Source organism: Lingula anatina, chromosome 6 (genome assembly GCF_051362555.1).
Source record: "Lingula anatina isolate TDL-2025a chromosome 6, LinAna3.0, whole genome shotgun sequence".
NCBI classification, from domain to species: domain Eukaryota; kingdom Metazoa; phylum Brachiopoda; class Lingulata; order Lingulida; family Lingulidae; genus Lingula; species Lingula anatina.
The window spans coordinates 19,318,566-19,332,139 of NC_141772.1; the positions used below are offsets into that span (position 1 = coordinate 19,318,566).

The 13,574-nt window shown below is 39.6% G+C and overlaps 1 protein-coding gene across 1 annotated transcript; it reads left to right on the forward strand.

Annotated features, from left to right (window-relative positions):
* The first annotated feature begins 5,337 nt into the window (after window positions 1-5,337).
* On the forward strand, window positions 5,338-8,255 carry LOC147761302 (uncharacterized). The gene is made up of 2 exons (XM_087015259.1): window positions 5,338-8,103; window positions 8,238-8,255. Exons 1-2 carry the CDS (start codon window positions 5,338-5,340, stop codon window positions 8,253-8,255), a joined length of 2,784 nt encoding a protein of 927 aa, XP_086871385.1.
* Window positions 8,256-13,574: the final 5,319 nt, after the last annotated feature.

A 13,574-nucleotide genomic window follows, 5' to 3' on the forward strand; every position in this document is an offset into this window, starting at 1 on the left:
CTTTTTGGCCAATGTTGTATGAATCTAGGATGAATAAAATTAAAAACTTACACTTTATTCGAAATGGACATCTTCATAAAGTAAGAATGAAACTTGGGCATATTGTCCGGATTTTGCAACGGTTTGTTTCAACTCGTGTGTCCTTGCCCTGTACGTGAAATACATTTTTTCGTCATTAAGGACAGTGAATGTAATATTCATCTAAATGATCTAAAACAGCAATTGCTGACCATTGATTGCTGACCATCCATTCATCTGTAACTAAATGCACGACTTCATTCATCGGTAATTAAATGCACGACCTTTGACACAAAAAAGGAAATCTGAATAAAGTGTTGATTAGAAATTCACGACAATGCATGTACAATGCCATATATTACATCAGGAGAAAGTCGGAGAGCGATGTTTGGCAGGCGATAGGTTACAAGAGTTGTATTCGCTTCTACTAGAAAGGGTTTACCAGTTTTGTTGATATGAAATCATTAAAAGCTATTGTATTTCTCTCTTTCTGCCGACATACTAAGTATTTCATTTTTGTTATATCTCAAAAAGCTAGCTTGTGAAATAAGGTGCAGGAAACAAAGAGAAAATACATTTACTTTTGTATTTCAATCAATCAATAAGTAGTCTGGATGAAAGATGATAGTTGAAAACATTTACTTATACATGTGCCTTTCACTATATAATTTTGATAAAACAAAAGTAAAAATTCTGAAGGATATAAATTATTTTGAGTGGAAAATTGATTTCTGATTTCTAACTATAACTAACTAATTGAGTTAAAACAAAGAACTGAATAAAGTAAAAGATAATTAAATAGAAGAAAACTTTTTGAAAAAAGGTCTAATTATTCATCAAGAATACAATAATAACTCTATAATAATGTATTATTTTTATGTAAATGGTATTTATTACAATTATATAGTATGGTGAACTTATTACAAAAAGGGATAAACCGATAAAAACACAAAAATTACAAAAATATGACAATTGTTCAATATTATATTCATTTCCAAAGAATCACATATTCTCGTCTGCAGCAGGGTTTAAGTTAATGGCATCTGACTCCATATTTTCTGTGCAAGCTGTAAATTCCTCTTCTTAAATCTGAAGATGGTGTCCGAGGAAGCATCACAAAGTCATTCAGATTGTCAATTTTTGAAAGCATATATTCTTAAGACATGAACCCAACTTTCAAGTTATATATTCAGCGCTGTTTTAGGTTAACGTAATAACCCACTTTTGCCAGCATTTAAAGATTAATTATGGTATAGAACTCTCTGTTTAAAGCTTTGCTTGTCTGGGCTGTTGGATTGCCATTGTTTAATCAGTTGGCACTTGTAGTTTCGCCTATAGTAAGTGTTAATTAAGAAGTCCCTGATTTTATATAGGTTGTAATTTTTAAACAAACTCTGTGTCACAAGTTTGAACACGCCATCAGTTTCTTGGCAACTGTACACTGCAGCATAATTTGGGGTCCTGACGGTTGACTTGCCGAATTTGTCGTTCCAAGTAGTCCAGTGACGACTGCCCAAAACTTTGGCACTTAAAATATTGTCAACCAGAATTACACCGGCTGTTTTCATGTCTGTTAAGAAGAAATAAAATAAAATAAAATAGTAATTGAAATAAAAATATATCTTTCACATTTGTTAGCATGGATATATCAATACCACGCGATTATAACCTTTCATTTTGCAACTCTTTACTCTTTGGCTGTACCGAAGAACGAATAGAAAAACTGCAGCGAATTCAGAATATTTCAGCGCGTTTTTTTAACCCGTGCAGCCAGAGAGGCTCGTATCACACCCATTCGAAAGCAGCTGCACTGGCTCTCTGTTAGAGCACGCATTTAATTTTAATTCATATGCATGCAGTTTTTTATCAACCAGCACGCCTATACCTACAAAAGCTAGTTCATCATTATGCTCCAATGCGTAGTTTAAAATAACCAGTTTTTGCATATGTCATGTAATATCAGATAGAGAATATAAGGCGACCTTGCTCTTTAAGTTAATGAACCAAATGAATGGAACATTCTCCCAATGTACGTAAAAACTATATAATCCGAGGACAACTTTTAAAAAGAATTAAAAACTTTTATTTTCAAAAAGTTTCATAACTGATTAGACTGGCTTTTATCTTCATATTTAAATACTATTTACTATAATTTAAATATCCTAACATTTTAACTTTCTATATACAGACTAGACATTTAATATGGAATATTTTTTCCAAAACATAATTCATCAGTTTTTTGTCCTATGTTACTTACTGATAAATGAAAATAAGGATTAAAATCGTGTTTTAATAACTTTTGATAATATCTTTATTTGATGTCATTGTGACATCAGTTCATTAATTGAATTCGTCAGTGAAGGAAACAAAAATACATTGCCTATTTTACGTCATACGACAACCATTAAAAGCGATATTTTCTATCTCCATATTTTCCTAATTATTGTCTTTAAAAGAGTTACACGCCCCACAAAGACCCCCTATGTCAGTGTCAATAGTCACAGCAACAGTCACTGTTACGCTTGACCTCATCTTGCTGCTACCAGAGTTTTCAAGACGCAAGATATTCCTTATGATAGGTTTTTAGAGTTTAATCTGGAATAAAATTCCAGAATACGGTTAAAACGTGTCCAATTTGGCTCAGCTCAGTTTTGATGTAGGACATGCTGGCCGTTGATTCAATGACCTACCCACGTACTGCCTATATGTAGTTCAAATATGGCGATTTCGATGACCAAGGAAGCTACTCATTCCCTTGGTTCTGTAAGTTATCTGCAATTAAAAGTGCTCTGTGTGAACCGGCAAACTCATCCTGCAACCTGAAATTGTTCCTAAGGTGCCCCCTATCAAATAATAGTCAAGTGGTTCCCAGATTATTCCTTTATTTGATCTTGTTCAGATTTTCATCGATGACTACCATTGGTGTTTTGGCACCAATGTGGCATCCACTCCAAATAGTGACATTGACAATGACTGTAGTCACTTAAGAAGTGAAGTGCGTACTGTGAAATGCGTACTGATACACACCTTGAAAACGGGTAGTGTGGTCCGATTTACCGGTGAATTCAGGATCATTCGGTGCCGAGTCTGGTAGTTGGGTAGGCCTGCAGTTGGAAATTGCGTTTACGTATTTCTTTGGTTGCAAAATGCGGCTTTACAATGACTCTACAGGCTGTGGCTGGGTGTAGCTAATTTAAGCTCCCATCTTTCACATAAAAACCAAGTAACAGGATATCAATAACAAGTGCTCGGATAGAAGCATCATAAGCAATGAACGTGAGACACAAGGTTACATTGCAACTTAACTTTTTCAATTAATCAATTTATTCTATATAAATATCATCCTACAAGCCTATTGATCTCGCAGGCTTCTAAACAACAAGTCAACCCCCCCCCCCCCCCGCACGCCATATTAGCAGGTTTCCAAAATGACGACTATACCGCAGATAATACAGAAGTCCTATATGTATATATCGAAAAGAAAGGAAAGGGCCCATTGTGCACAATTTTTGTCTTTTTTATTTTTTTTTCTTTGGGGGGGGCGGGGATCGGAAACGTTAGGATTAAAGTTTATCTGAATAAGTGAATAAACCCAGATCCGAAAGACTGCATATCTTAAAGAGATAGTGACATCCCTCAGTCCACCTAGAAAATATTGGAAGGAAATGTGTGCATGTAAATGCTTTTTTTGCCTAAAGCAACCTCTCAACTCATTTAGGCAGGACACGCGTGCGTGGCTATAATGTACTGTAATCAGGATTATATCGTGTTACTTTTCAAGCCCTTTAAGAAAAAAAGTAAAAGAAAAAGACCACTTATCTACACAAACAAATGAAAGTGCTGTCGTGAGAGGGAGGGCACGCGGCTATTTGCGCAAAAACATAATTAGCGCTTTTTCAAGAAACGGCTACAGGGCATCTCTGTAATACTGTATAGAGTTTTTGTAATCGTTGATAATGGACAATTTGGTGGAAGACACCTGCTCCTGGATTCGGAAAAAACATATATATACGTGTTTATTCCAATGAGCTTTCAATCTAGAAATGTCTGTTGACCTTTTTATGGTGAGGAAACTTTAGAAGACGTTTGCTTCAGCTTGCTCCTGTCATAGGTACTGGCTGAGATCAGGTATATATGAAGTCTGTACAGTTCGCATAATATTTTCAATGACAAGAGTAATTGCTAGTTACCATTCATCCTGAGCGTCTGAAGTTCCCTTTTGTTATTGTTGTGTGTTTTTTGTGACCTCTAAAACTGGGGTGTTGTCAATCTATTCTTGTATAAATCTCATCGTGCTACCCTTCTCAGTGCGCCGTCTGATTTTGATCAGCTCACAGTAGAAATCTAGTCCCTCAGTTGTCCCGCATGCAACCGTTGTGATTGAGGCGAGTTCATGAGTTTAGTAAGATTGTCTTCCTTCTGTGGGCTAATCGTAATCAGACGACCTTATTCCATGGTATGCTGGAAGTTAGGTCCATTCATTTTGACTGGAAAATAGAACGCTGCAGCTGTTTACCACACAGTTTTTCGTGTGAATAATGGGTTATTGGGTTTAATTACAAATTTAAGGAGTAAAATCCCAATGTAAGTCCTTAATACCAGCATTTAAACTTATTATGCGAAACTACATGTATATATAGATGAGAGATTTAAATCACAGAGATAACTTTTCTAGACTGAAAGCATGAGATCATTCCTAAGGAGAAATAAACAAACTGGTATTATAAATATTTTTAAAATGAGCAGATTTTAGAAACAATACGTTACCAGCCACTACTCTATGCTCATAGGATCAAAAAAAAAAAAAAGAAAACAATGGCAATAATAGTGAGAAACACGCAGGCTGAAGGAAAACGTCTTTAGTTATTTCTTTAAAAATTGTGAACTTTGAGCTGGTGTCTTGTGTTTGACTTGCCGTTTCAAACCATTCATTTGCATCGTTGCATGACCAGGTGAAATCTTTCGATCAGACCGGACAAAATTGAACGAGCGGCGACTCACTGTAAAATAGAGTCGAAGTTTATTTTCGATTCATAAGTAAATGCAGTTTAACAAATATAATTCATTTATTTATTTTAAAACCTTTATTTTGGGGATATACCTGTACTGGTATGGACGTGACCGGAAGTCACATGCAGGCATTCATGTCCAAAACTCATTTTCCAAAATACATCTCTCAATTGTTTGAGAAAATTGGTCACTTAGCAAAGGTATTTCAAATGTATTTACGATAATACAAAGGTATTTACGACCAGAAGAAACACACATATATTTTTACTCCTTTTCGGTAATTAACGTCAACCATTTATTTCAGAAACCATGGTTTCGTGGCGGGGGCAGCTTTTACAGTTACGCGTAGCCGTATTAATTGTGTTCCTGGGTGCTGTCGCAGAGGGAATGGTCCCAGTAAAAGGGATGGGTAGCGTCGGTACAACTTATGACACGGCGTCGGAAGAGGACGGGCGCTTGGGGAACTCCAAAGCTAACAGAAGTACCGCTTTATACAGCAGTGAAGTGTTAAATACAGTTGCTTCAGACTGCCTCAAAAACCATTTTGCTGGTGATGGGCAGTATACTGGGGAAAATCTGAACAGTTTTGGTCAATGTATGGTGGAATTTTGTAATGTTGGGTATGGAGATTCTGGTTGCAAGTCGTGGAAACATTTCAGGTCTCCATGCGGCCGACTGTTCAGTCCACTAAGAACCATAGGCGGGGACTACTACCCCAATGAATTCTGCCTGTGGCATATAGAGGTGCCTATGGGCTTCATAGTTAACCTCACATTCGAATTTTTCAACTTAATTTTTCACGAGGATTGTCCATATGATTTTTTAGAAATATACGACGGGAATACTACAGAGAGTCCATCGATCGGGAGGTTTTGTGGCAGTTTATTTCCTTGGCATTCCTATTCATCGACTTCTTTTATGACAGTCAAATATAAGACCGATGACAGACATGAACACCAGCTGGGGTTTAGGGCATTTTACACAGCTCTGTCATCTAGCGCTTGGAAACCTGTGAAGTCTACAATGAATTCGATTTATATCAACAAAACTGGAATATTGGAACATTCTTTTGACACCGTCACATTCGTGTCACAGTCACATTTTTATCATCACTTTTACATTAAGACAGATATAGGAAAGGTTTTGAACATGGCCTGGGTGTTGTATGCAACGACAAATGACTTGGCAAGTGCTGTACGCATTTTTGACGGACCATCCGAAAGAGCACAACTATTAGTTCATCTCACGTCATACTCTTTCCAAACCACAGGAAACACCAACGCCAGAACTCATCAGCTGTATGTCATCCTTGAGCAAAGCAGGTCCGTCGTGACTATGTTGTTTTCAGCAACTTTTGCCTCAAACTGGATGCAGCCGTGTGACAAAACCCCAAGCCCAAGGAGCTCCCATTGTATTCAACAAAGAGCTGACATACACCAACTGGAGTACACTAGCCGTGCTTCCGAATACTTGCACTACCATGTTGATTGGTTTGAGAGTGGGCGCGGTGAGGTATCATATGTAGAACATCACTATGGAATGATTGTCGTGTATGAGGACAGGTCTGATAGCCTTGTAGATGACAGACCCGTCGTGCTTATGCCACAGGCAGGACAGTGCCCCTATGCTGGCTTGTTCCTGTTTATAGACGGATGGGGACACAATGCTTCTTTGACCATCGGACCCTTGTGTACAAGCTTTCGGGGAATATATGTGCCTTACCAATCTTTATATGTTGTATCGTACTCTGTCGGCGGACTTTTCGATGGGATGACCAATGGAAATGCTATTTTTTATGGACTGATAACATTCCGAAAATACCACGAACCTATACAGGATGTGCTATTTCATCCTTACCTTGATTTTAATCTAAACGCATCGGAGTTTGGTTATTCTAAAGTGATTAAAGGTCAGTTCAACAACGGAAGTTATGGAAGAAACTTCACAAGGAAAAAAGCAGAGGTCAATATTTTCCTGACAGAGAAACTGACATTAAAAGATTCATATCATCGGAGGTTCTTGTTTGAGTATGACCTAAGCTTTCAGCCACCAACAGACATAACTGATGATTTCGATATAACTATTTCATCGGATGCGGTAACAAGCAACCCCTTCACTGTTACCTTCACATCTACTTGGCAGATAAGTAAGGTTAAAGTTCGATTAATTGTTTGGCGTCCCTATCATGTCATTGATATACCATTTATCCAACCTTACAAACGGACTGAAAAGGTTATGTCGGATTTCTTTGAGACAAGCATGTATTTCCCTTCCCCAGGATCCAACCAAACTATTCGCTTCCGAGTTTTGTTGGCAGATTTTACTGCACACGAATCATTTAATTTTAAAATTGCCGTTTCTTATAAAAAGCTGTATGACGACTGTTTTAGCCATGCGTACCTTAATCATTTCTTTAAAACATGCGGTATTTTAAATACTCATTGCACCCTTCCTTCGGTGAAAAATGAATCCAAAATCTTGTCACAAAAAGCATTCGGAACGCTATTCAAAAGTGTTTCTGACCGTGAACACTTTTTGGCCTATACTATTACTTTTGACGATACAGCTCAAAAGTGTTTCACCAGTAAAAAGGCAATGTATGGTATCAAAGAGTACTATCCCTGTGATGACCCAAGTGGTGACTGTATGATATCTTACGTTTTTGGGACACAGGACCCATTCGTTTGGTCCAGCATATCAAATTATAGATTTCTTCTTGAATTTTACCGACCAAATGACGACAACGATTTGACTGCAATGAGTGGAGCCTTCACGAAATATGCCTTAGATATAACGGACGGCTTCGCAAGCAGCATGGCAGAAACGACAAATTGCACAAACAGTAAATTCGGTGGAATCGAATATCGTGGCAACTGCTACAATCTTCATTTCTCCGATGACAAGATGTCATGGGCACAGGCAAAAGATCAGTGTTCGCAAAAGGGTGGTTTCCTTGGGATGTTTCACGACAACGCTGACCTCGATTATGTGAAGAATGCATTGGCGAGGGTCTGGATATCTGACCTCTTCATCAGAAGACGCTCCCTGGTGTACATCGGACTCCGCGGTGGGAATGTAAGTAGACTATCTCCGTATGCTGTCGTGTTTATCAGGCTCGTGGACAGAGCATTGTTTAATACATTATTTTCTGTGATGGTAAAATAGACATACCTGTATTTGCATACATTGTAATCCTGTTTTCTTTCCAGTTCAAAGATAGTAAGTGATAGAAAAATAATTAGTGTTTGAGACATGTAATTGAAAACAGCAGTGCTGTCTATAATTAATAAGTACAAACTTGTATTTAGGATCATTCAACTATGTGGCCCGATGGAACAACCGGGGTTACGGATTGGTATGATCCAGAAAAATCAAAACCCCACTTTGAAGGAAAGTTAGCCATGTTGCAGCTAGACTCCACGACGCGTACCTTCTTCGATCCAAACATAAGGCAACCCTTGTTTGACGAAGGCCGGAGATGTACCATGATGGTTTTCACGTCTCCGCGCCTGTCTTCAAATTGGGTCCAAATCCCGTGCTATCTTGCTATAAATCACACCAGCGCTCTGTGCATGTTATCGTTGATTGAAAAGAAAAATGGTACTGAAGTGGTCAATTCAAACCTAACGGAATCTACCCCTACTGTTGGGGTAAAATTAGAAGGAGACACGTCCTCCCTCAAGGCAGTGTTGTCGTCAAGGACCTGTCCGGAAACGTGGTGGTTGATTGACAGACGTTGCTATGGATTGGTTAACATGACCTTGACTATTAAGGAAAGCGGTTTCACTTGGACCAGGTCAAGTGACATTTTCATAAATACTGAACCAGAAGAGCGCAAAAAGACATATTTGGAGGCCGAGAGATTGGGGCGAGAACTTTGTCACAAACATGGCTGGCAATTTGGTGTTATTGACAAGGCACGTGGACAGTTGCTTGCAAACATCTTGTTAGCTTCCCGGTTGCCAACAGATAAGACCACGGTGATTGCGGAACCCGACTATGACTATGCTAACTCTACCTGCATATATGGCACTTCTGTTGCGTACTTTTCTCATATCCTGCACGAAGAGTACGCCGACTTTGGCCAAAGGTGTAAATTCCTATCTCTTCCCATTTTATTCTTCCATTATTTTTCAACCATGTGATTCTAAAGTAGAAGAAGCGTTTGGTAGGGGTAACGGGTTGTTTCCACTTAATTCAGCTAAAAGTTTACTCGAATAAGTGAGAACACGGTAAACGATACTTAACTTAGCTACAGATATTGACGTTAACCCCATTTCGATTCTCCGTTGCTAGTTGTAATTTTTCTACCCCCTCCCTTCCTCTCTTAATATTTTGAATACAAGCATCTTTGGTTGGTGGTTTCAAAAATTTTCTCAGAGTAATGATTTACATATTTGAACATCAAATGGTCTCAGTTTCGGTGGAAATCTCAGTCTCTCCCCAACTTTTCCCCCTCTCTCTTCCCCCTCCATCCCTGTCTCTCTCCCTTTTCAGGGACGCAGACTGAGCAAATCGCGTGGAAGGGGATGTTTTGAAGGCCATATATATTGAAAGCCAGTTATTTATACCGCCTGTTGTGCTCATTTAGACATAGATTGCTAATACTTTATAGAGAACTGTAACCCCCCTTCCCCGAAAAATTATATTACTTTTGAGGGGCGGATCCAGAATTATTTGAAGGGGGTTGGGGGGGGGGGGGGTTCTGGAACGACAGGCTTCGGATGCGAAGCCGACCATCTCCCCCTTGGTGTGGAGTTAGGGGCCTGCTAAAGGGCCCGAAAATATTTTGGTGTTTTGGAGAGCAAATAGTGCCCTTTGGCACGGTTAGAGCTATGATTTAGCTAGTCAAAATTCTAATTTCAAGAGGGGAATATTGGTGTGATATATTTTTCAGAAACCGAAAGGGGGGGGTCTGGACTGGGGGGGGAGGGTGGGGCTTGTCTTTTAAACCGCAACTGCTTCTGCATATGATTCAACGATTACCATGCAAAATCATACATACACGCCGTTTCTTTATGCATTGCAGGAGCCAACGAACGTGGGAAATAATTAATTGCACCCTGCCAAACATTGCTGCTGAGGACATCTTCTTGGACAGCATTAAATTTGCCCTCTGTGAAAGAGACCTGGCCAATAGTTTGGACATAAATTGTAAAGAATCCGAATTCTTCCACGAGTGTTCCGACGGCACGTGTATTTTGAAACACCACAAATGTGACGGTGTAAGAGACTGCATCAACGGGGATGACGAATCAGGTTGTCGTGACTTGCATGTCAAACAGAACAGCGAACTATCTAAACTGGGCAGCGAGTGTGGACTCCATGGATTTTCTTGCGACAACGGACATTGTATCCCTGTCTCCAAATTTTGTGACTTCTACCCGGACTGTTCCGATGAATCAGATGAGAAATACTGTCGGCACCCTCCCTGTGACCCAAAACAGTTCCGTTGTTTTCGTGGCCAGTGCGTGCCTCTACAAAACCGCTGTGACAGAGTACAAGACTGCCTCGATGGCACAGACGAACAGGGTTGTGGTTCTTTACAAGAAGACTGCGACGGTTTCGTATGCTTTTCTGGACACTGCCTGGCTGACCGGTATATCCGAGATGGCGTCTTTGATTGCCCTGGAAATTTCGGAGAAGACGAGAATACGACGCAGATAGCTTTCTCGTGCAAGACTAACATGGTGCCCTGTGAAGATGGCAGTAATATCTATTTCTGCCCTTGGAACGCTTGCATTCATGACATTCTAGGAGACGGCACTTTGGCGTACTGCAGAAGTGGCAACCATTTAAAAGGGTGTCAAGACATTCCTTGTTCTAGCCAAAGTCTTTTTAAATGCCCCAACTCATATTGCATTAATTTGCACAGTATTTGCGATGGTGTCCAAAATTGTCCTGGTGCAGAAGACGAACACAATTGCACGACACATACGTATTCATGTCCAGGTGCTTTTCGCGGTAAGGGAGACGGGTTTTGCGTACATGTGTCAGAACTTTGTGACGGACAGCAACACTGTAAGAAAAGTGGGGACGACGAGAAGTTTTGCGGGCACGTGACCTGCCCGCAAGAATGCAACTGCTTGGGGGAATCGATGCATTGCGTTAATAAGGACTTAACTTACATACCCACGTATTCTTTTAACCTAAGGGGGCTGATTCTTTCTGGCAATCCCCTTGAATTGTCAAACAAAACGTTTGATCAGCTAATATACTTGGTCAAGTTAGACATTTCAAATTGCGGACAACGAACACTACCAAAGAACTTATTCCGAGGGCTCCATAACTTACGTGATTTAAATCTATCTCACAATTATCTGACAGCAGTTGAAGGGCACATGTTTCAAGATATGCATTTTTTGACAAATTTGGTCTTAACGAATAATCCAATTGCCACAGTTTTAGGTTATGCATTTATTGGGTTGCAGTCTTTGCAACACTTGACGCTGGCTAACATGATGATTAATTTTATTGATGCAAATGCCTTTATAGGTCTAAAAAATCTAAAAACTTTGGATTTGAACCATAACAATTTGGATACCCTTTACGACGGAACTCTGGCCCCTTTCGCGTATTTAAATGAACTTAACCTCGAAGGAAACCCTCTTACCAACGTCAACGCCAGTGCCTTTTCAATTTTAAACGCAGACCTCCTATTTAAAAGTGGTTTAGCGAGGCTGTGTTGTATAGCTAATCAGGTGATCAAATGCACGCCTCGGCCTGTCGGTCTGGTCACGTGTTCGGACTTGATCTCCGATGTTTTCTTAAAAGTGGTCATTTGGGTTTTATGTTTGGTTGCATTGTTAGGTAACCTGGTAGTTATTGGTTGGGTTAACGTCAGAGGGTCGCGAGGGAATGATATGGGTTTGGTCTTGGTTGTTTTCTTGGCGCTTTGTCAGGTCCTCTCCGGCACATACATGCTCGTTTTGGCTGTGGTGGACCAATTGTTTCGAGGAGAGTTTTATATTCACATTAACAAATGGACACACCACTGGTTGTGCAAATCAGCGGCTTGCATTCTGAGCATTTCCATCGGAACCACTATGTACCTCATGGTTGCAATATTGGCAGAAGATATTCGTTTATTGCTTTTTCCTGGTATGAAAATTCCAAAGAAAAGCTACCCGATTTTGATAGGCATGGTAGTTGTTTTTTACACTGTTCTAAGTGCAATGCCAGTGATACACGGTTCCAATAGATCGAGTTTCTGTACTTTATTTGATCACACAAATGGAACGACATCTCCGTTAGACTGGTTACTTATATTTTTTAACTTTCTCCCTTTGGCCTTCCTCATATTTCTGTTGGTTGTTTTGTACAAATTGTGGTCTAAAATTAGAGATTGGGACATCGAGCAGGATGCTTATACTCGCTGGGCACAGGGTTTTGTCTGGATTATTTTTACATTATTCGTGAACTGGTTTTCAATTTTGATTGCCAAGCTCTATGAAAGTGGTGTTGTGTCTGTTGTAGATTACGAGGGAATTCTTTTACTTCTCCTCATGCCAGCGAGTCTCACGCTAAATCCGATCGTTTATGTGTATTGTAAACCAAAGGAACTCGAACATCTCGCAAGCAGGAGAAGTGACGGTGAAATCATGACCCAATCAACAGACGTACCACTTACCTCCCGCGAAGGGAACACATTTTCTCTGACACAAAGAGCAACTTAAACGTAAGGTCCCTGAGACCTGGTAACAGAGTTAATCGCAAAACTGTTGGTTATCGTTGAGTTGCACATTGCTCTGCTATGTCTGTAAATCTTGAATAGTCAAGTAGACAACATATCTTTACGATGGAAAAGGATATATCTGCACGATGCAGAGCCAAATGATGAGAAAAATGCTTGGTGGAGGGGTAACTGTTGAATTCGCACAATACACGCGATACGTGTAAGCAGGTGATTTGTATCGCCTGTGATACTCATTGAGAGGCTGACTGAAGGAACAGTAAGAGGAGACTTTCTGAAGATCCCCAGCTCAGCAGATGATTTTAAAGAAGCACTAAAACCCATTTTATGGTTGACCATTTAATACTTTACAGAACATTATAATTGGACATTTTCTCTTCACTTTTAATACCATTACTTTTTAAGCTAAATTAATCCCTTTAACTTTGCCTTTTATTTGTATTTGTATTGTATTTTATTTGTTAAGTCTGCAAAAGGCATTTTCTTTTATTTTAGACTCTAGATTGCTGTATTGTTATAAACCCTTCCCTTCCCAACAGCCTACAACCGTTTATTATGTAGGCCTTATGTATGTTTGTATAAATATACTGAACAAAAATATAAACGCACGAAACTCAAATGGTCAGTTGAAATGGATAATCATGAAATATGCCCAGGTTGATGGTTTATTTGTGAACTGATGGATTTGTTTTGATCAATTATAGTGGTCTGGTGTCACTTGGCCGCTCCCCGTGAGTATACTCAAAGGTTCAGTTTTTACACCCATAAGACTAATGGAGCATGACGGAGTAGAGGTCAATCTGCAAGACCAATACTCGGAAACTCTCTACCGTCTAGGCAATAAAAGGACACA

What these genes read in the sequence shown, in the direction of transcription:
- LOC147761302 (XM_087015259.1), top strand. Translation starts at nt 5,338, where the DNA reads ATGGTTTCGTGGCGGGGGCAGCTTTTACAGTTACGCGTAGCCGTATTA.